This window comes from Monodon monoceros, unplaced genomic scaffold (genome assembly GCF_005190385.1).
Source record: "Monodon monoceros isolate NGI ecotype Baffin Bay Population unplaced genomic scaffold, NGI_Narwhal_1 Super_Scaffold_12, whole genome shotgun sequence".
In the NCBI taxonomy this organism is placed as follows: Eukaryota; Metazoa; Chordata; class Mammalia; order Artiodactyla; family Monodontidae; genus Monodon; species Monodon monoceros.
The window spans coordinates 151256934-151280349 of NW_021703768.1; the positions used below are offsets into that span (position 1 = coordinate 151256934).

The following is a 23416-nucleotide window of genomic DNA, read 5'->3' on the forward strand; positions in this document are numbered from 1 at the left end:
TTGCCAGTGATAAAATTTGAGTTCTTAAGTGAAAATTAGAATTTTGGAAAACTGTCATCTACCCACCCTGAGCTTAACTGCTTCCTAGTATTTACTGATGAACTCATGGGGATATTAATAAATGTGACATTTTAGTATTACATAACGAAATAGATCAACATTTGGAAGATTACCAGACTCAGCAAACCAATATTTTCCACATGAACAATGCATGATGTTAAAAACCATGCATATGTAAAAGATCCATTCAAAGTGCAAGATAGATTAAAGAATTTCAATGTAATAGTTACATTAGTAGCTATTAGTAACATATCAATAGTATATTGATGCAGTTTCAGATTAGACACTGCAACTAAGGTTTACCCTGTGAAGTTTTAGTGTATAGTATCAAAGAATATGTAGTTATTGAACAGGTTATTAAAATACGCCATTTTCTACCTGTTTATCTGTGAGAGACCAGATTTTCTTCATATACATCAACCAGACAACATTTTACAACAGATTTAAGTAAAAATATTTGCAAAAATGTTAGCAAAAAAATATGATCATCACCGACACTGGTCAGAATGGCCATCATCAAAAAGTCTGCAAATAACAAGTACTGAAGAGGGTGTGGAGAAAAGGGAACCCTCCTACACTGTTGGTAGGAATGTAAATTGGTGCAGCCACTATGGAGAACAGTATGGAGGTTCCTTAGAAAAACTAAAAATAGGGCTTCCCTGGTGGCACAGTGGTTGAGAGTCCGTCTGCCGATGCCAGGGAAGTGGGTTCGTGCCCCGGTCCGGGAGGATCCCACATGCCGCGGAGCGGCTGGGCCCGTGAGCCATGGCCGCTGAAGCCTGTGCATCCAGGGCCTGTGCTCCGCAATGGCAGAGGCCACAGCAGTGAGAGGCCTGTGTACCGCAAAAAAAAAAAAACTAAAAATAAAGTTACCATATGATCCAGCAATCCCACTCTTGGGCACATGTCTAAAAAGACGAAAATTCTAATTCAAAAAGATACATGCACCCCAGTGTTCATAGCACCATTTACAATAGCCAAGATATGGAAGCAACTTAAGTGTCCATCGACAGATGAATGGAGAAGGAAGATGTGGTGTGTGTGTGTGTGTGTGTGCATGTGTGTGTGTGTGTGTGTATACACACACACGTGCACGCACACACACACAGTGGAATATTACTCAGCCATATAAAAGAATGAATAATGCCATTTGCAGCAACATGGATAGACCTAGAGATAGATTATCATACTAAGTGAAGTCAGTCAGTCAGAGAAAGACAAATATCATATGATATCACTAATATGGGGAGTCTAAAAAAAATGATACAAGTGAGCCTATTTACAAAACAGAAATAGACTCACAGACATAGAAAACAATCTTATGGTTACCAAAGGGAAAAGGGAGGGAAGGGATAAATTGGGAATTTTGGATTAACAGGTACACATATATGAAATAGATAAACAACAGGCTCCTACTGTATATCACAGGGAACTATATTCAGTATTTTGTAATAACCTGTAATGGAAAAGAATCTGAAAAAGAATACATATGTGTGTGTGTGTATGTATAAGTGAATCACTTTGCTGTACACCTGAAATACTCTAAATCAACTCCACTTCAATTTAAAAGAAAGAACAAAAATAAAATGTAGAACACTGAGCTTATTAAAAAATGTTCATTTTGGAAAATATAGTTATTCATAAAAATGTGATTTATGTTAACATAATAGATTTATTGTTACTTTTAAATGAATTAATCAGTATTTTTAGCCCATAAACACAAAAGCTCGGGGCTTACCTGGTGGCACAGTGATTGAGAGTCCGCCTGCCGATGCAGGGGACAAGGGTTCGTGCCCCGGTCCGGGAGGATCCCACGTGCCGCGGAGCGGCTGAGCCCGTGAGCCATGGCCGCTGAGCCTGCGCGTCCGGAGCCTGTGCTCCGCAGCGGGAGAGGCCACGGCAGTGAGAGGCCCGCGTACCGCAAAACAAAACAAAAAAAAACAAAAGCTCTCTGGGAATCTCCTTATTTTTCAAAACTGTAAAGTGTTCGTGAGGTCAAAAAGCCTAAGAACTGTTGATCCCGCTATCTAGGATTATCTTGCTGTTAGAAGACAAGGAAAGAGTAGAGTCTTGGGACATTTGTTTGTTCACATATAGGAGAAAACCGAAGGTGGTTATCAGAGTGTTATGGTAATAGTTTGGTAAATCGCTAATTGGAAATAATCGTTTCCTAGAATTCAAGAATATGTTTAAACTCTTATTTTCTCTTACTGTCTTCTACCAAATGTCACCTTTTCATCTTTTGGTTTCTTATGATGGTTCATGTGGTTTTCCCTCTTTTCGTCTTCCTGTCTTTCTCCTATATGTTTCCTTTACTCCCACCAGACAGACCCTCCTGCCTGCCTCCCACTCATCACCCAGACTAATCCTGTCAATTTCTTTCTTCATATTCTCCCTTAGCTCATCCCATTATGTCCTTCCCTGCAAAATTGTTGTGCTTGCCACCATTGACCGTTCTTCACTGGTTATTCTTCTGTCCAGATTTCTTTTCATGCCTTCTTTGAAGGCCTAATTCAAATGCCTTATTGTACATGACATATTTCTAGTTGTCATGAATGTCAGCTTAGTAAAAGGAAGATTTTTCTACCAAGGCCATGTAGTTGGCAAATTGTTATTAATCAAATTTTGACTCAGCAGATAACTAAGCATAGAGAGGAATGTTGTAGAAGGTATCCCATTATTGGGGCAGTCACTTATGTGACTCTGTGTCACTCTGTGTCCCATGCAAAGATTGTTTACCTCATCCACAAAATGCACAAAAATAGCAAAATATGACTTTGAAAGCATAGAGTACAGGCTATATGTATTGAGTAAACAAGTTCTTGGAACTTGTAGCAACAGACCTTCTTCCCAAATGAAAGCTCACTCTGAATCTGAGGTGTTACAATCTCCAGCGTACAACACAGGTAAAAGGAGAGCTTCTCTAGTTGAAGCAGGAGTTGGGTCTCAAAAGCACATCCCTGTCCCCAACAAAACAAACACCGCAAAGCTACAGCCTACTCTCGATTATTGAGAAAAAGAAAAGGCACGGTAGAAATCGTTTAAGGATGGGGTGTCAGAAAATTAAGTTTTTCGTAGGTTTTTATGAGGAAAGAGAAGCACAGTGAAACCAAGAAGATAGACATGAGTATATACCTTGCTTATGACTTTATCCCTCACTGTCTCTTCAGGATGAAACTTGAAATTATGTGCTTGAGTCTAGCATGTTTGAAGCATGCTCATTTCTGGCATAAGATAAATAAGGCATTTATTGTATTCCTTAAATGTGAAACCTCTTTACCTGAAATTCTTTATTATCTGCAACCATGAGGATTTCAGATTCAGATATGTAAATTGAGGCACTTTGGGTAAAAATCTTTTAAGAAGTGGAAATTCATCATCACTGCAATATATGTAATTAATCTGGTATCCGAAAACTTGGATGGAGAGGGTAGATCTTATACCTAACTGAAGTTTAGGCTACAAAGAACATTAGTACCTGTGACTTTTGTCACCAGTAAATTTTGTTGTACATATCTTGAAGTCTTGTTTCCAATTATTACTACTGCTACATCTTCTTATTTGTGCATTACAAGGAAACGTATATAACTCTAATCTCTCGTTCTAACATTCTGATCATTTTAATATAATCTATGTTCCTTTGTGTATTATGTTTATGCATTTATAAATGTTATTCTGCAGAGGGCCTTTAGGTGTTGTGAGAGTGCCAAACAAAAAAGATTAAAATGTAATTTAAAAAGAGGGAAGGAACTGGCTTTGTGGAGACTACTTACGTGTCAGACACTACTAGGCAATTTATTTAGCTTAGTTAGTTCTCAAACAGGTGTGATTATTTATTGTTCATTGTAGAAAATACCTTACCACTGAAGAAATTAAAACTCAGCAAAGAAAGAGAATTCCCCAAAGTCATATGATCTTAGAGCTCAAGTCTGACATCAGTTAAACCTTGTGCTCTTTATACTATGGCATTGTGTATCATTGATACTCTCTTTATAGTGTGTTGTCTCTTAATGAAGAGGAAGAAGTGTGTGTGTGGGGGGTGTGTGTACATATATGACTTTTAGAGGTTTACTTCTGCCCTCATTGCCCTAACCTAATTTTGCCAATAAGGGTAAAATCTGACAAACCCCCAGGGGTGTGGTTCAAGTACATTGGAGAGGGAATACTCTTGGAGAAAAGTCTTTCTGAATAATTAAATTACTAAGCCCTTGGCTGGGAGATAAATAATTGGTTAGGAGCTGAGCAAGAGCTGTTTCAGCTGGGTCCTTATATGCAGCCTTGTGATTCTAGTGCCAGATTTTTTGATTCCCACAGGAGGCAGCCTTCTGTGCTGTGATTCTTGCCCTGCTGCTTTTCATCGTGAATGCCTGAACATTGATATCCCTGAAGGAAACTGGTATTGCAATGACTGTAAGGCAGGCAAAAAGCCACATTACAGGGAAATTGTCTGGGTAAAAGTTGGACGATACAGGTAAGTAAGCATGAAGGAGACTGGCACTTAGTTCTTTTACCAGCCTCTGTTTCTTGTGCTTAACTGTTTTTTAAAAATGGTCTGATTAAACAAGGTTCACCCCCTCCCCCATTAATTTTCCATTATAGAAGAAAAAAACTTTGCTTTATGTTTTGCAATTATAGGAATATCCATTATGGAAGAAAAAGACTTTGCTTTATGTTTTGCAATTATAGGAATAATATATATCCTCTGTAGGAACTTCATGAATTAAAACAAACCCATAATCTCACAAACAAGGAAGAGACATCGCTAACATTTTGGCATATTTACTTGCAGACACACCAATACATGCACCTTCAACATAATTAATTAGCCTTATCGTTCTTTTTACCCAGTTTTGTTTCTTGCTTTTTCTTTTTAAAATTATTTTTATTGGATATGGAATGTACAAAAAATATTATAACATGCTTGATTTTAAAGAAACACTTGTGTATGTACCTCCCAGTTAAAAAAAGTAGTACTTTACTGGCACCTTGTACTGCATTTTATGTTTTTTATTTCTTTGCCTGGTTATATAGGTTTACCACATGTGTGTTTTGTTCTGTATGTTTTAGATCTTTATATAAAGGAATTGTTGCTGTATTTTCCTGCAGCTTGCTTTTTTCATTCACTGTTATGCTCCTGAGATATATTATGGTTAGTGCAGTGCTCTAGCGCATTTGTACTTCATTGTTCTACAGTGTTCCTTTATATAGTCATACAGTGTGGTGTAGTTATTTATCCATTCTCACATTAACGTTTGGACTATCAATATTTTATCAATGTTTCATGATGTACATGCATGGGAGCTTCTCTAGGCCATTCTCAGGATAGAATAGCAGGGTCAGGGTTTCCAGCTTTAATAGCTAATGCCAAATTGTCTTCCTAAAAGTCGTTGTAGTAGTTTCCTTCTCAAAGGCCAATTTGTATTTCATTGTATAGCGTCTGTCGTTCCCTTACTGTTGAACATTTAAAATTTTTCCAGGTTTTCATTCTTACAGATAATACTTCAATGGACATTATAGTCATAAAGGTTTTGTTCATATCTCTAATTATTTCCTTTTATAGATTCCTTGAAGTAGAACAACAGTCTAAGGGAGTGTGTGTGTGTATATTTGAGCATGTGCGTGAGGGTGGGCATCTTCAGCCTTTTGGCACATACTGCTTGTTTCTTCTCTAGTTAGATTGTAAGAATGCTCTGGGTTGGACATTAATGTGGGTTAGAGAGACATTGCTTTTCCTTATTCCTGTCCCAAAAGTAGGATTCTTTTTCATTCCTTGCAGCCTTCTAGAGGTTTCCTTCCTTCTTTTCACCTTTCCCAGGTGGTGGCCAGCTGAGATCTGCCATCCTCGAGCTGTACCTTCCAATATTGACAAGATGAGACATGATGTGGGCGAGTTCCCTGTGCTCTTCTTTGGGTCTAATGACTATCTGTGGACTCACCAGGCCCGAGTCTTTCCCTACATGGAGGGGGATGTGAGCAGCAAGGATAAGATGGGCAAAGGAGTGGACGGTACATATAAAAAAGGTAACTTTATCTATCCTTTTTGTTTCTCAGGCCAACACAGACCTCTGTTGCCCGCGTATCTGCTCTCTGTTAGAATTGTATGTTTTAGAATTCATATATGCTCCGTTAGCAGCTATGTTCTGCCTTCCGGGGCAGTATGTGGCTGTGGCTACAGGATTTTACAGAGAAGTTGACCCATGTAGTTCATTAGTTTTGAACCTAACCTTTACTTAACTAGAATTTCCTTAAGGGAAGTTCCTTATCTTACCAATTCTGTTTTGTCAGTGTCTCATCAGGTAGGTACCAGAACTTTGGAACTGTTTTGTAGAATAAACACTACAGTTTGCAAGGCAAGGGCTAGAATATCTAGCAGAGCCACATTTGTTCCAAGGAGGTGTTTGTTTGTTTGTTTAGTTTGTTGAGAAGAAATAAAATTCACTCAAAATTATAGAGCAACATAAGATGGTAAAGGCGCATAAATGTTCTAATCAAAGAGGTTTTTGTAAGCTGGCCTAACAGTGAAGGAGAGAGGGGGTATTTGAGGCCAGGAGGGGTTGACAGCATTCTCTCTGCCAATATAACGAGTAAGGGTTGCTTTGAGAATTCAATGAGATAATACAGAAATCATCCTGAAGGGCATATAGTTGGTATCCCATCAATGATAACTAGCTTCTTCCTTTAGCTGTCCTTTGAAAGGCAATACAGGTATCTCTTGTTATTTGAATATATTTGGACATTGAAGTATAAGATTTTGTTTGCATGGTGAGGTGAAGAGGGCATTTTAAACAAGTGAAACTTCCTGGTGAGGTGCCATAAAATTCTAAGCAGGTGAAACTTCCTGGATGGGGAATGAGAATGATGTCCATAAGGAAAAAGTTCAACAGAGGTTTTGTTGCCCTCATGTTATTTCAGGGGTCCTCACTTACCTGTTGACAGTGTGCTTTCTGTGCAGATATGCACTATCAGTACTAATACTACAGGAGTTTGGGTCTTGAGTCTTATAGTCTCAGATGGTCAGGGACCAAATGACCAACATCTTTGCACAGAGCTGGCCACCGTCAAGGCTGGGGACGAAAGTGGAGTGTAGGCAGTATTGCAAGTCTGAGCCTGCTGAAGCTCTGCAGTTCTGCTCTTTCTGTACCTTGACCTTAGGCTGGCCTCTGCCTTCAAGGAACACACAGTTTTGTGGGGGAATTGGACACAGATACAGGTAGTCAAAATGCCATTCTTTGAGAGTGCTGTGGCAGAAGTGTGCATGGTATGCTGTGGGAGCAGACCAAGAGGAAGCAAAACAGTGCTGGGGATCAAAGTTTGGAAGTCATGGATGGCTTCTTTCTTAAGTGATACTTTGAAGAAGAACTATAATAATGGTTACCCGTTGTTGATTGCCAGGCCCCGTTCAAAGTTTGTTTTCTGCTTTAAGTCTTTGCGGCAACCCTGTAAGTTAGATGCCATTATCTTTATCTTATAGATGAGGAAATTGAGGCACATAAAAATTAAATTTGGGGAATTCCCTGGTGGTCCAGTGGTTAGGACTCCGTGCTTTCACTGCCAGGGGCCCGGGTTCAGTCCCTAGTCAGGAAACTAAGATCCCGAAAGCTGCGTGGCATGGCCAAAAAAAAAAAAAGGTTAAATTTGTTGCACACGGTTCCAGTGCCAGCAAGTGATAGAGAAAAGTTTCAAACTCTAGTATAGTTGGGCTCCAGAATCCAAACTCTTAACCCCTACACTGACTGTGAGGAAGTTAACAACTTAAATGTTGTAACAAAAAGACAGCCTATGTGAAAGCACACATTGAGTCGAACGTGATGAGTTAGTGACCTCCAAGTATTTGCTGTGGTTTAAGCACGGGGTTGGGGGAACACTGGACTGTTTTACTGAAAAGGTGGCTAAGTTACATGGTCAGAGCAGATTTTAGAAATCTCAGTCTGACTAGAATGTCAGGACCGTAGAAAGTGAGAGGTTGTAGCCAGGAATGTCAGCGAGATGGCTGTTTTAGTAATTTCAGGCAGAGATAATGAGACTGTCACAGAGAATAGCGCATGGAGTCGAGAGGATGATGGGTACTAGATAGACATTAAGTAGATAAACTAGGTAGGACGTGCTGAATAATAGGATGAATGAAGGAGGGAACAACTCCAGGCAACATCAAGTCTGCTAGATGGTGACAAGGAAATGGAGAAAGGGGTGTGGATTAGAGGGGAGATTTTCTTTAAAGAACTGGCAGAGCTTGGGGAAAACTACAGAGAGGAAAGTGGGAAAATTTGGAATTCTTTAAAGAGTTTTTAACCTGAGTCAAGAATAATGAATTAAAATTTTGTTTTAAGTGGAGAAGAATGAGATTAAGATTTTTTTCAGACTTTTCAGACGCTACAGTCTTTTAAACATATGAAAGTTCAGGACTTGAACGCAGATTAGCTACAAAGATCTATCTTTGTATTAGGCTAATAACTGATATTTACAGAATGAGCTTTAGGAGAAGAGTAGGATAGGTGCTCCGGACAATAGGGAAGAAGGAAAGGAAAACTTCAAATTTTAATTTCTTCCAAAGGAACACGGCATGTTACCTGGACACCTAGGAGGCACATTATTTGTGGAAGCAGAAAACTCAGAACTGAGGAAAAAGGCATAAAGGCAGTGACTTTGCTGAGCAGATGCAGTCTAGTTGTTGTTAGGAGATGTTATATGTGGGCTTTTTCAAATTATTTAGCTTTGTTTTAAGTTTTCCTCTGACACTGGTAGTCTGTATAGTGCCATTTAATGATGGATTATGTTTTATTTTAATGCCATATATGAACACTCTGGGGACTATAACTTACTAGAAAATAGAAATCATATATATGTCTTAGATTTTTGTCTAAAACGTGAATTTTCTCCAACTTAAAAGGGGGAAAAAGCGAAATAAGTAACACTACCCAGAGATTAAGTGACTGTGCTGTATGTTTTCTTAGCTCTTCAGGAAGCTGCAGCAAGGTTTGAGGAGTTAAAGGCCCAAAAAGAGCTAAGACAGCTGCAGGAAGATCGAAAGAATGACAAGAAGCCACCGCCTTATAAACATATAAAGGTGAGAAAAGACCTCAGGAGAGACCCTGTAATAGCTTGCCTGCTTCCCGCTCTGTTCATGAGGAGAACTGGAAGCGCAAGCACAGTTGCTTTTAGGTAGAGGTATGAGCTTGAAAGAAGATAAGAAAAAAGTGCCAGAGCACCATTTCTAGCACATTGTGTGCACTTTATAAAATTAGTTGTGTGTTGATACAGTGTTGTTCCTGTTGCTTTCGAAAGTCTTTTCATAAAGTGGATTGGAATAGATTCTGTTCACAGTCAACACCTTGTGGTTTGAAAGGGAAAAAAGAGCCTTGATAAAAAATGATAAATGGCCCTGAGATAGTGTGAATAATACACATGGTAAGTCTTCTCGTAATGGCTAATAGTAAAGATATTTTAGGTGGCCAGTGTGACTAGGATTCCCAAGGTCACAAGAATACATGTTAAGTGTACCTGATGCTAGTGTACCTGGTAAAACAGTCATCATCATTTCTCATCTGGGTCCAGTAGACCCTTTATATTTTTATATTGTTAAGTCATTTTTATAAATACTTTACAGAAGTAAAAATAAAGGAATAGTGAGGAAAAAACTTATTAGGAATTTTAGTAAGTATTTACTGAAACCTCTTTTTTAAAAACCTTTTCATCAAGTTAGTTTTGGTGCTCAAATATCAGACCACATGAAAGAATACTATAAGCTCTATTAACAAAATGAGATTGCCCAAGTTCTTGTTGCAAGATATTTGTGATGATGTCATTCCTGGATGGGAAGACCATATATATATATATATATATATATATATATATATATATATTTTGTCATTAGAGAAGCATTATTTGTGTACTCATTGATTTTTTTTCTTTTTTTTTTTTTAGTTGAGTTTCTGAAGTCTGAGAATTTCACTTAGAGATCAATTTTTAGAGTCTAGTGTGTTAAGTATGTCCCAAGTATTCCATGGGACATACTTAAACTAAAAAACAATTTGTTTTTTATCTGACATTCAAATTCAGTTGGGTATCCTGGATTTTTACTTGCTAAATCTAGCAACCCTACTAAAAGTAGACTGAAAGATGTTATCTCCAGTCTTTTATACTTTCTGGAAAGATGATGTAGTACTTTGGGTAATGCAGTGCAGGAACTAAACTGTGACTGTTTCACTGTTGCATCATGTTTTTATGATTCTGTCATTCCACTTATTATTTTTGTCTTTTTTAGCATAGTTGGCAATCATTGATGAGTAACAAAGAGTGATGATGAATTAGTAAAGAATTATGAGATATAGGAAAAGTAAGAACACTAAAACTCCATAATAAAGATTAGATTTATAAAAGTCTAATGGACCTGCCTAGTAGTTGCAATATAGAATGAGCTTTTTTTTTTTTTTTTTTTTTTTTTTCCTGGTACGCGGGCCTCTCACTGCTGTGGCCTCTCCCGTTGCCGAGCACAGGCTCCAGACGCGCAGGCCCAGCGGCCATGGCTCACGGGCCCAGCCGCTCCGCAGCACGTGGGATCTTCCCGGACCGGGGCACGAACCCGCGTCCCCTGCATCGGCAGGCGGGCTCTCAACCACTGCGCCACCAGGGAAGCCCTAGAATGAGCTTTTTTAATAAGTAAAGTTTCTTCTTGATTTTTGAAAGACCTCTGAGAAAGTGTCATAAAATATAAAATATCAATCCTTACGAATAGTTAAAACTGTTGGGAAAAAAACAAAACAAAACCTAAAATTGGGTCTAAATGGACCCTGATGGTAGAACTGAGAGTTAAATGGAGTTACTGTGCATGGAGACATAACACTGAGGTGTAGTTCATCCTCAGAAAAAGGGAAAGTAATTTGTTTCCACAGTCATAGATGTCACATATAGCAGAAGTTAGGCCCTTCAGAGTAGCCCGTCAACTGTATTGAACCTGTATATTGAGAAACCAACTAACGTCCCATACATGATCTAATCACAGAATTTAGACACCAACTTCTTTCCTCCACCTTTAAAACAAAAACGTATTTCCAGGAAAAAGATTTAGAATAGGAGTTGGCAAACTATGGTCCATGGTCCAAATCTGGCCTACTGTGTATGGTTGGGAAAATTTGTTTTTTACAGACTATTTCCTGACACATGAAGATTTTATAAAATTCAAATGTTAGTGTCCATAATTAAAGCTTTATTGACACACAGCTATGCTTATTCATTTACATATTGTCTATTGCTGCTTTCGAGCTATAGTGGCAGAGTTGAGCAACATGCACCAGAGATCTATGGCTTGCAAAAGATAAAATATTTACTGTCTGGCCCTTTACAGAAAAAGTTTGTCAATCCCTGATCTAGAGCAAGTGTAAATACTACAATTACATATCTGTGTTGTTCTTAACTTAACCATGTGTGGGGTTTTGTTTTTGCTTTATGTTGTGTTAGGCAAGAAACTTATTTGGGATTAATAACAGGTTAGATCATATGTCAAGGAGGAATGATTGAAACATACCTTTATAGAGAGAAAAGGAGTAGGATGAAACTTTTTTTGGATGGCAGTGTGTCAGTCAGGTAAAGGTATTCACCTTGAATCAGAGGTGAATATTCAGATGCCTTATGTAGGACCTGTAGTCTCAGGTGATTGAGCTCAGCCCTTGTTTAGGCCTTAGAATTTGCCTTACTCGGTAGGTTTGTGACTTCCAGTTGCATATGGTGAGGGTGTTCCTCCATTAACAAGTTAATACTGTTTATCAGTATTTTAAAGAAGCTGGGAAGAGATCTGGCAGTGAGACTTACGTCATTTTAAGTTGTTCTGGAGAACGCTTGAGGGCAGCATACTTCTACAAACAGATTATTCCCCACAACAGTCTTGCAAGTAAAAGTGACTTGTCAAAATCATGCAGTTCCTGAGGAGTCAAATTTTATGTATAGGATGGGTTTTTGAAGACTCGTGGTTTGACTTTTCCCACTGAAATAATATCAAGTAGGGGAGACTCATTTTTATTTTATTTTATTGAAGTATAGTTGATTTACAATGTTGTGTTAATTTCTGCCGTACAGCAAAATGAGTCAGTTATACACATATATATATTCTTTTTAATTATGGTTTTATCACAGGATATTGAATACAGTTCCCTGTGCTATACAGTAGGACCTTGTTATTATCCACTCTATATATAATAGTTTGCATCTGCTAACCCCAAACTCCCACCCCCCCCCGCCCCCCCCCCCTCCCCCCCTCCCTCCCTCCCTCCCTCCCTCCTTCCCTCTCCCTCCCCATCTCTCTCCCTCTCTCTCTCCCCCTCTCCCTCCTTCCCCAATTAGGGGAGACCATTCTTATAGTGCACAAATCCATCTCTGTTGTGGAACATCTTTTTTTTTTTTCTCCACATTGTTGTTAGTATTTGTGAAAATTCTAATGGCTTCAGAATCACAGAAATTGTTTGGCCTCTATGTTTTACCACACTGGATTTTCACGGTGGTTTTCAGTACTAGCACCACTAAAAATGAATGCCTGGGTGACATTGCTATAGTCTATTAAAAAGATTTCAAGTTATGATAGTCAATATTAAAATACATCTTCACAAACAGGACTCTGATTGCTCAGAGACCTTTTCATGCTAAATATCAGTTGAGAATGGTGATTTTTTTTTTTTTTAATGTAGCAGCTAAAGTGGCGCCACCATGTGGCAATAGCAGAAACTCATTTTACAATTTACTTGGCTTACCAGCCTTGAAATTATGATTTTTTTTAAGAGATGAATTTTTAAAATTTGTGGTATTTACATTTTGCATATCAAGTGAGGCTTTATTTTTATGTCAAATTGCCTAAATCTTTATTTCCTCCAGGTTTTTTTTTTTTGGTTTTTGTTTTTTTGCTGTACGCGGGCCTCTCACTGTTGTGGCCTCTCCTGTCGCGGAGCACAGGCCCCGGACACACAGGCTCAGCGGCCCTGGCTCACGGGCCTAGCCGCTCCACGGCATGTGGGATCTTCCCGGACCGGGGCACGAACCCCTGTCCCCTGCATCAGCAGGCGAACTCTCAACCACTGCGCCACCAGGGAAGCCCTCCCCCAGTTTTTTAATTGTGGTAAAATACAGATAACATAAAAATTTTGATCTTAACCATATTTAAGTATACAGTTCAGTGGTATTAAATGCATTCATAACGTTTTGCAACCGTTGCCACCATCCATCTTTAGAACTCTTTACATTTTGTAAAACTGAAATCTATACCCCAATAAACAGTAGCTTCCCATTTTCCCCTCCTCTCAGCCCCTGGCAACTATTATTCTACTTTCTGTCTCTTTGTATCTAAGTAGAATCAGTATTTGTCTGTTTTGACTGGCTTATTTCATTTAACATAATATCCTCCGGGTTCATCCATGTTGTATATCGTGTGTCAAAATTTCCTTCCTTTTTAGGCTGAATGAGATTCCATTATTTTTACCACATTTTGCTTAAATTCGTCGGTGGACACTTGTGTTGTTGCCACATTTAAGTTATTGTGAATAATTCTGCTAAATCTTGATAATTCAAAATCATGTAAAATGTGGCATGTGACTTTAAAGGAAAGAAATCTGCCTTTCATAGGTCCTAAATTGTCTTGTGTTGACTTGCCTGCTATACTATAGTATGTGTTTCTACTCCAGGTGAACCGTCCTATTGGCAGGGTACAGATCTTCACTGCAGACTTGTCTGAAATTCCCCGTTGCAACTGTAAAGCTACTGATGAGAACCCCTGTGGGATAGACTCCGAGTGCATCAACCGCATGCTGCTCTATGAGTGTCACCCCACAGTATGTCCTGCTGGAGGGCGCTGCCAAAACCAGTGCTTTACTAAGCGCCAGTATCCAGAGGTTGAAATTTTTCGCACATTACAGAGGGGCTGGGGTCTCCGGACAAAAACAGATATCAAAAAGGTGAAGAAACCTATTCTTAATTTTCAGATTTTTTTTCTTTGCAGTTGCTTAATATGAGTAATTGTTCTTGATGAATATGATAAAATTGATCATGGAGGAAAATAATATTGTGTGAGGATTAACCTTATTTTTATGTCTTGCCAATCCTTCCAGAAATTAGAGGCTTGAAAATAGATGGTCTCCTTTATTTCTAAAGTTCAAGTATTGATCATGTTCACTATGTATGAGGATGATAAAAATGAGGGAAATTCATAGAGATACTGTGGCCTTGTTTGCTCGTTTGCAGAAATCCTGGAACCTGTAGTTAGGATAATGAGAGCATGATACAGAGGTGTTAATCACCAACTAATAAAATAAAATCTATTTTTACTGAGAGAAAAATAGGTTTGGGTTCATGGAACATGCAGGAGAAGAGGATTAGGTCTTCTCTAATGAAAATGCAGTAACATCTTCAACTTGAAACTTGGAAGGACCTGCAGGTTTCTAATAAATAGATGGTATTGTACAGTCTTTGAGTAGAATAAATTATATTTGACATTTTAATAGAATAAACTTTACTCTGGTTATACCTTCTGAAGAATTTTATTGAAGTTTGTTTCTAGGAAAGGAAGCGAATATGGGGTGGTCTATTTTAGTCATTTGCTAAGGAACTATTATATATTGCCTGTGTGTCAGGCATGTTGCTGTGTGATGCAGTGCTCAGTAAGAGAGACATGGTCCATGCTTTCATACAGTTTACATTCTAGATGCGGAGAGACATTGAACAAGTAATCACCCAGTGTGGAAACACAAAGGGTTCTGGAGGCATGTGGCAAAGGGCTTGAAACTAGCTTGTCTCTGAGAATTTTATTTTATTTTTTTGTTGTTGTTGTTGTTGCACTGTCTTAGTTGCAGCAGGCAGGCTCCTTAGTTGCAGCTCAAGGGCTCCTTAGTTGTGTCACGTTCGCTCCTTAGTTGTGGCATGTGAACTCTTAGTTGCGGCATGCATGTGGGATCTAGTTCCCTGACCAGGGATCGAACCCGGGCCCCCTGCATTGGGAGTGTGGAGTCTTAACCACTGCACCACCAGGGAAGTCCCTGAGAATGTTTTAAATTGAGGCTTGAAACATAAGTAATTGTTGGCTTAGGCTGGTTGAGTGTTCAAGCATTTCAGGTAGAGGGGACAGCATGAGAGAAAGCCAGTATGACTGTTGTATAGTGAGTCAGGAGGACAGTGATGTGAAATGTGGAAGGGCAGTAGGCAGGGCATGCTCCAAGGAAAAAGAGGATAGTTTAGTGAAACTGACTTTTAGGTTCTTGGACAGGTAAATGGATCAACTATCCATATCACCATTATGGTGGAGCTTTAGTTTACTTACTTTCATTTTGGTTGATCTTAAGGTGTACCCCAAGTTTTCTGCTGTTGGCTGTGGTAGGAGTGGGGAGACGGTTCATATTTTCAAATAGTTGAAGCATCATATTTATATTTTGTGGTTTCTTGAATAAACCTTTGTTAAAGTGACTAGTTAAATGTGCATGAATTGCTTTGGAGAATCTGTTGTTTTCATTAATTTTTTAAAATAAGGTATACCTGTGAACACAGTTATGCTTTTTGTCACTTAAGTCAAGAGCTATTTCTTGTTCCAGGGTGAATTTGTCAATGAATATGTGGGTGAGCTAATAGATGAAGAAGAGTGCAGAGCTCGAATCCGTTATGCCCAAGAACACGATATCACTAATTTCTATATGCTCACTTTAGACAAAGTAAGTAATGAAAAGTGTTATTTCCACTGTTATAAGATTGTGAATTAGTGTTGTCCCAGCTATAGTGTTCATAGGCATGTCATACACTGTCCAAAACAGTGTCTTTCCCCCATATTCATAGGGATTGCTTGATCAGGGTCCTGGAGTTAGGTAAGGCTGCTCATTTCTAGCTGTACATCCATGGCAAAAGGCAATACAGCTGCTTTTAGCGTTATTTTTCAGTGTCCAACGTAAGTGATTATGTCCTTTAGTGTTTTTCCTATAAGATTAAAACTTGAAGCCAGAAAAATAAATAATAATTCTTTTATTTTACAGATTGAGACACTGATTTGTTCGTATTTAATTAGTGCATTGAGAAGGTCATATAAATTGACTATAGAACTCAGCTTACAAAGCCAAGTCAGCTCTCCAATTATTGGAATTTCTGATGAGTTACATTTCACTGGTGTCTAGAATTATATTTGGGATTTCTTTTTTTGTATGTGTGTGTTTCCAACATGTTTTATTTATTTATTTTTATTTTTTACTATTTTATAGAAGTATATTTCGTTTACAATGTTGTATTAATTTCTGCTGTATAGCAAAGCGATTCAGTTATACATATTCTTTTGCATTATGGTTTATCACCGGATATTGAATATAGTTCCCTGTGCTATACAGTAGGACCTTGTTGTTTATGGGATTTATTTCTAATTCCAGCATCCTAATGTGTTTCGTTTCTGTGTATACTGAGATTCCTCTTTGTACCTGAGTATTACGTTCTGCTAGGTTCCTCTCCCCCACCCTCCTTTAACTTTTATAATAGACCTTTCTTGGTGTGAAACTTTGTATTTACTGAGTTGTACTTTTATGGATTGTGAGATTCTCACCTCAAGATACTCTTGATCTTCATTCGGGATGGGGTCTTGATGTCATTATTAAAATCTTAGGTGATTTCTGATGTGTAGCCAGGGTTCAGGACTACCTAATTTAGAGAATGGAACAAGCTACTATTTCTAGGATGGTGGTCCTCAAACTTTAGCATATATCATAATCACCTAGTGGGCTTAACACAAATTGCTGGGCCTCAGAGTTTCTGCTTTAGTATATCTGGAGTGCAACCCAAGAATTTGCATTTCTAACGGATTCCCAGGTGGTGATACTAGTGCTGGTCAAGGGACTACACTCTGAGACCACCCCTCTGGAAGAATGAAACTTTACAAATAGAAACTCCAGCTTATTTATTATCACTCTAATTTTAATCAATAATAGTAGAGGTCTGCTGAACAACATCTCTTGGAATTCTAGGATCGTATTATTGATGCTGGTCCCAAAGGAAACTATGCTCGATTCATGAATCATTGCTGCCAGCCCAACTGTGAAACACAGAAGTGGTCTGTGAATGGAGATACCCGTGTTGGCCTTTTTGCATTGAGTGACATTAAAGCAGGTAAGAATCATTTAAGGATTCTGGAGCTAGGAATGGGATTTCAGTTTTTATTATCTAAAAATCCCATATGTTCTGTAATCCAAAATGAGGTTGCAAATTCCCAAGGATACATAAAAGACTTTCCAGGTGGTACTTAGCATGTACCAGGTATTTTTTTTGTTGGTGGTGGTATGGTAAAATACACGTTACATAAAATTTACCATTTCAGCCATTTTTAAGTGTACGGTTCAGTGGCATTAAGTCCATTCACATTGTTGTGCAACCATCACCACCATCTATCTCCAGAACTTTTTATCTTCTCCAACTGAAGATACCCATTAAACCAATAACTCCCTCATTTCCCCCCTCCCCGAGCCCCGGGCAACCACCATTTTATCTTCTGTCTCTGTGATTTTTTTAGCTACTCTGGGAGTCTCATGCAAGTGCAGTCATACAATATTTGTTTTGTTGTGGCTAGCTCATTTTTACTTAGCATGATGTCTTCAAGGTTTGGGCATGGATGTTTGGGTTTTTTTTGTTTTTTTCTGGCCGTGCCACACGGCTTGTGGGATCTTAGTTCCCCGACCAGGGATTGAACCAGGGGCCACCACAGTGAAAGCACCAAGTCCTAACCACTGGACCACCAGGAAATTTCCTGGATGGTTTTAAAGGAATAAATTTCCAGACCTTTTCCATAGCTTTTATATGAACTCTTTAAAAATTGGTCTGCCTTAGGACTTTCCCTGGTGGCACAGTGGTTAAGAATTCGCCTGCCAATGCAGGGAACACGGGTTCGATCCCTGGTCCGGGAAGATCCCACATGCCGCAGAGCAACTAAGCCCGTGTGTCACAACTACTGAACCCGCGTGCCACCACTACTGAAGCCCGCGCGCCTACAGCCTGTGCTCCGCAACAAGAGAAGCCACCGCAATGAGAAGCCCGTGCACTGCAACGAAGAGTAGCCCCCGCTCGCCGCACCTAGAGGAAGCCCGTGTGCAGCAATGAAGACCCCACGCAGCCAGAAATAAATAAATTTATTTTAAAAAAAAATTGGTCTGCCTTAGAAAGTGTCAGCAGTCCAGGTCTCCTTTTACAGTTGCCCTTCATCCACTTTATAAACCAAATATCCACCTCTTACCCATCTGAATTTTATGGTTTATGAGCCCAAGGCTAAGAAAAACAAAAACCCTCACCTCTTGGGTCTCAAAGAACTGGACATTTGGAGAATGCACAGCTATGTTGTGGCCTGCCTAGATGCCTATTACGTCTCTGAGAATTCAGAGTGTAGAAGTGGGGTAGTTGTAATCAGCACAATATTAAGATGTTTATTTGAATTGAAAGTAAACAAACCTGATAGGGCTAAGAGGTTTGAAAGTAAAGTTATATGATGGATATTTTCCATCAATTAAAGGAGCTTAAAATTTAGTGTCAAGGTTTTGATGAAAAAGTTGTAAGCATATCGTATATACATATACATATGACACCCTCTAAATTGCATGATTTTTTAAAATATTTAGACTTGTATAAGTTTGAATGTATAAGGACGTATATAATTTTTCAAAATAAGTTTTGCAGGAATACTAGCAAAGCATTTTCAGGATCACTCTCCTAACTCAAAATGAGATCAGACTGGCCTGGGTAGTTTGTAATTGACAGTAGCGTAGTCCAATGACTTTCAAAGCAGAAATCCCATATGAGCATTCTGCTTTGCCCAGTCAGTGTCGTTTACCTCAGCAAACACTAATCAAGATAAAGTAATTAAAGAGCAGTTTTGTCAGCTTTTTGTCTGTTGCCTTTTCTTTTTTTCAATCTGTGGATAACACCCAACACCCCCCGCCCCCCCCCCAATATATCTATTTCTCTATAATTTAAATATACTGCTGCCCAGGAGTCTTTTAGGCTCTTTAGAATTTTAAAGGCTCTGACAGTTTTCATATTTTAAAAATTGAGCCACTGTTTTGCATTGCTTCACATAAAGTGTTTAATGATGAAAGTAACAATGTTTGAGCATCATTGTGCACTGTGCTCTATTGGAGTAAATGATAGTGATTTTTAAAATCAGTAAGTTGTATCAAATTTTTGGAATGGATGGCTTCAGAGTAAATTGGGTAGATTTCTGCTTTGTAACAGGAATTATCAAGTGAGTGTGTAAGAGCTACCATTTATCCAATGCCAGACACTGTTCCAAGCATATTGTCTCATTTAATCCTTACAAAAGTACTGTAAAGTATTTGGTAGCATTATCTATGTTACTTGGATTCTTGGATCTGATATATCTCTCATTCTTTTCTCCATTTTTCTCTCTAACCACACTGGGGGAGGGAGGGACAGTGTTCCTCTGTATTAATTACTCAAATGCTAGCCATGTGACTTCAGTTCTTATCTCTGTCCTGACTGCTTTTAGTACCACACTTCTACTTTGAACTTTAGTCTGTGTCCGTGGGGATGGCCTCTTCTACCATGTCTAGCCACAAATTTCTCTTCTCCCATATTCATTCAGCTCAGGTAGAATGGTGTGGGAATTGACAGACCTTATTTTTGTCCTCCCAGTCTGCAAGGGTGGGATGGGGGAATTGAGACAGAATGTGCTCATTGCCATGCAGAGTGCCCATAGGAGCTTCAGCCTTGCAAATGGAATCAGAACTTTAAGCTTGCTCTCCTCCTTACACATCCAACCTCATGGGCTCTTCACATACCTGTTACTTTCTGTCTTCAATGTGTCATACTCACTCCTTGTTTATCTCTTCTCCAGTGCCATTTGCCATCCCCCAGATTGCAGATTATTGTATTTTGGACTGTTTTCTAGAATGGCTTTCCTGTATGCACACTGATGATACCTTCTGATTTATCTCCTTGTGTGGTTTTGTTTACATAGTGGATGCTGAGTGAGCAGCAGGTTATGCCAAGTATCTTGCTATCTTGTGGTTGAGTTGCACTGTAAGCACATTAAATATATGAAAATTCAGCTATATGCTCATAAATTTTTAAATAAGACTAGTGTGAATAGAATTACCCATCATTCAGTACAATAAGTTCACAGTGGGGAGGGGAGATGTGACCCTGCTGTTACCTTGGTCAGTCTTGGTTCCTACAGGCTCCTCACAATGTGAGCCTCTTACCAGGCCACAAGTGATTCTAGCATTTGTACCATATGAACTCCTAAATATAAGCCAGCTGCTTTATAATTTGCTCAACCAAATTAAAAAATAATTGTTTCCAATATTAGATGAAAAACTGTATATATTAATTAGTCTCACTGATAGAAGATTTGTCATTCTGCAAAGGGAAATCTTCCTAAATTTTGACAATTTTGACTGAACAATTATCACTTTGTACATTAACGGTAAGCCATGACCCCCACCCAGAGATAACCTCTTTGTATGTCTGTATAAAATTCTTCTATTTGTTAGGCTTTCCCTAACATGCTTTGAGTTTGAATGTGTGATTTATTTGCTCTCAGTTTTGTTGAAATGCACTTGTGACAGAAAGGGGACTTTTATACCTTAAATTTGTACATCTCCTATTAAAGTTTACAAATTTCTGCTATGTACATTATGTCATTCTCAGTAAGCTTGTGAGATTGTTATCTGCATTTAATAAATGGACTCTTCGGCTCAAATCAGCCAGCTAGATTGTGGTGTAACTGGGATGTATAGCCAGGGCTTAGGTCTTGTGGTCTAGAGTTCTCTGGTATTATTCTGTATTGACATGTCTCTCTCCCTTGAGTGCTGCCTGGTAAGATGTGCTCACCTTGGCACAGATGACAGGTTTCCTTCATACTTGCTTTCCCAGTGCCTGGCACATCAGTGCACAATAAATCGCTGTTTGTCTGTTTTTGGTAATGAATTAATATATTTTCAATCTAAATGGTTAGAAAAAAATAAAAAACAATTTGGGATTAACACATCTATAGTAAAAGTTATTTTAAATATTACTTGTTGGGACTTCTCTGGAGGTCCAGTGGTTAAGACTTCGCCTTCCAGTGCAAGGGGTGCATGTTCGATCCCTGGTCGGGGAGCTAAGATCCCACATGCCTCGCAGCCAGGAAACCAAAAGGTAAAACGGAAGCAATATTGTAACAAATTCAATAAAGACTTTAAAAATGGTCCACATCAAAAAAATCTTTAAAAAAAATTACTTGTTAAGTCATATAAGTTTTTCTGTTATTAAGTTATATTAGCTCATTAATAATGTTATATGATTAGGATTTATTAGTATGTTAATAATACAGTGTGATTAGAGTTAATCCTTTTAATCCTCTTTTAAAAATTAATCTGTTCTCTTGGAAGTCTGCCTTTTGTGATTAATAGAGAAATAATGTAATTAAAGCCATAGATATTAATATTTTCATGGTCTTTTATGCAGGCACTGAACTTACCTTCAACTACAACCTAGAATGTCTTGGGAATGGAAAGACTGTTTGCAAATGTGGAGCTCCGAACTGCAGTGGCTTTTTGGGTGTAAGGCCAAAGGTACCTTTTAAACGTAAAGCTGTAAAATAGGAACCTGTAGATTACTTCCCATGTCTTTTATTGGTCTTAGTTGATCTTACATTTCCTAAGAAAGATTCTCAGTCTCTGTCTCTGTGTCTCTTTTTGCCTTTTTAAAGATATCAAAGTATCTGATATTGAATTTAAGATTCTAAATGTACTATAAGACTGTAGATAAACATAGGACTTTTTTTTTTTTTAAGGACCCTTAATCTTAACCATGTACCAGTATAAACTTTGTTGTATCTTACTTCCTGGTTTTTTATGTGTACTTTAACTGAATTATAATTCTATAACTGTTAAGAATTGTTTATAATTCTTAAATATTATACATTTTTTCCTTGCTGTTACATAATTTTCATAACCATCATTTTTAGTGACTGTTTAAATTTTTATATAATGGATGAACCATAATAGATGAACATCTGGATGCTTCCAGATTTCTCTATCGTAAGTAACAGCATGCTGAAAATTGAAATTTAATTTTGATGCAAAGTAGATTACACCGTGACTCCAATTGGGTATTTCCCATTATGCTTGTTTGATTGTGAAGTCAACATTAAGAACTGAAAAATGCAAATTAGCATGGAAACCACTAGCTAAAGAGGGTAATCATTTTGAGCTATAATAAATGAAGAACACCCAGTGATTATTCTTTTATTTATTAAATAAGAAAATTTATATTGGATTTTGTATTTTGTTTAGTTAGTTGGTTAAATGGTCTTGTTCCTTAAGATGTGCGGTTGACTTAGTCCCTATAAATTAAAATAGTAACAGAGTTTAATGGTGTTAGGTGCCCTAGGGATGTCAGTTTCTGTATCTTTAGGGTCTGTGTAGCATTTCACACATGAATCAGTGAAAGGGAAATTCGGGAGCAGAAGTTTAGAAATGGGAGGAGATCACTGTGGGCTGGCAATAAATTGGATTGGTCCTGGATGTTCCTAGGCCGAGATAAATAATGCGATGAAAACCATGCATTTTGATGACCAAGTGTGGTCTGCAGGGAGCACAGAGTAGACCTGCGGGCTGCACCAGGATCTATCTTGGGGAGTGGTGGACATGAACCTAAACTGACTTAGGTAAAGATGCATAGCTTGTCAAGAGCAAGGGCCACAAATTAGTTTTCTGTGTCTTCCTAGCACATGGCTCATACTAAGTGCCCAGTGAAGGTTTGTTGAATAAGTTAAGAAATGTGTGTGACACACACACCCAGAGAAGTCTTCCTTAGTTTTTGAAATTAGACAAACATAAAAATAAAACTTACTGTTAAAGGATGACCTTTAATACCAGTCTTGTGTGTCAACAGAAAGCAGCACATTTCTCTCTTAATTCGCTCAAGTGGTAGGAGTAGTTGATACCAGATAAAATTCGTGCTACCATTTATTGGGTACCTATGATATGCCCAGTGCTTTTCCTGCATTTTCTCTTAACTTCACAGTAGTCTATGAGGACTGTGTCTTCCCAGAGGAGAGTCTGAAGCTCAGAGAGGATAGTTAACCTGGTCAAGATCATACAACTAATGTGTCGACAATATTTGACCTCTAGAATCAACCCATTGCCACAGAGGAAAAGTCAAAGAAATTCAAGAAGAAGCAACAGGGGAAGCGCAGGACCCAGGGTGAAATCACAAAGGAGCGAGAGGATGAGTGTTTCAGCTGTGGGGATGCTGGCCAGCTCGTCTCCTGTAAGAAGCCAGGCTGCCCCAAAGTTTACCATGCAGACTGTCTCAATCTAACCAAGCGACCAGCAGGTTGGTGCCAAAATCCATTTAGAGTTCTCCTTGT

The 23416-nt window shown here is 38.5% G+C and overlaps 1 protein-coding gene across 6 annotated transcripts in view; it reads left to right on the forward strand.

Annotated features, from left to right (window-relative positions):
- NSD1 (nuclear receptor binding SET domain protein 1) overlaps positions 1–23416 on the forward strand; it is a 137260-nt gene that overhangs the window by 106348 nt on the left and 7496 nt on the right. For all 6 annotated transcript variants that reach the window (XM_029218684.1, XM_029218689.1, XM_029218683.1 and 3 more), the window contains 8 exons: positions 4375–4531; positions 5876–6081; positions 9012–9124; positions 13722–13991; positions 15618–15734; positions 17022–17163; positions 21508–21614; positions 23178–23382. In XM_029218684.1, the coding sequence (XP_029074517.1) occupies positions 4375–4531; positions 5876–6081; positions 9012–9124; positions 13722–13991; positions 15618–15734; positions 17022–17163; positions 21508–21614; positions 23178–23382 (1317 nt within the window). The remainder of the gene's footprint in view (positions 1–4374; positions 4532–5875; positions 6082–9011; positions 9125–13721; positions 13992–15617; positions 15735–17021; positions 17164–21507; positions 21615–23177; positions 23383–23416) is intronic.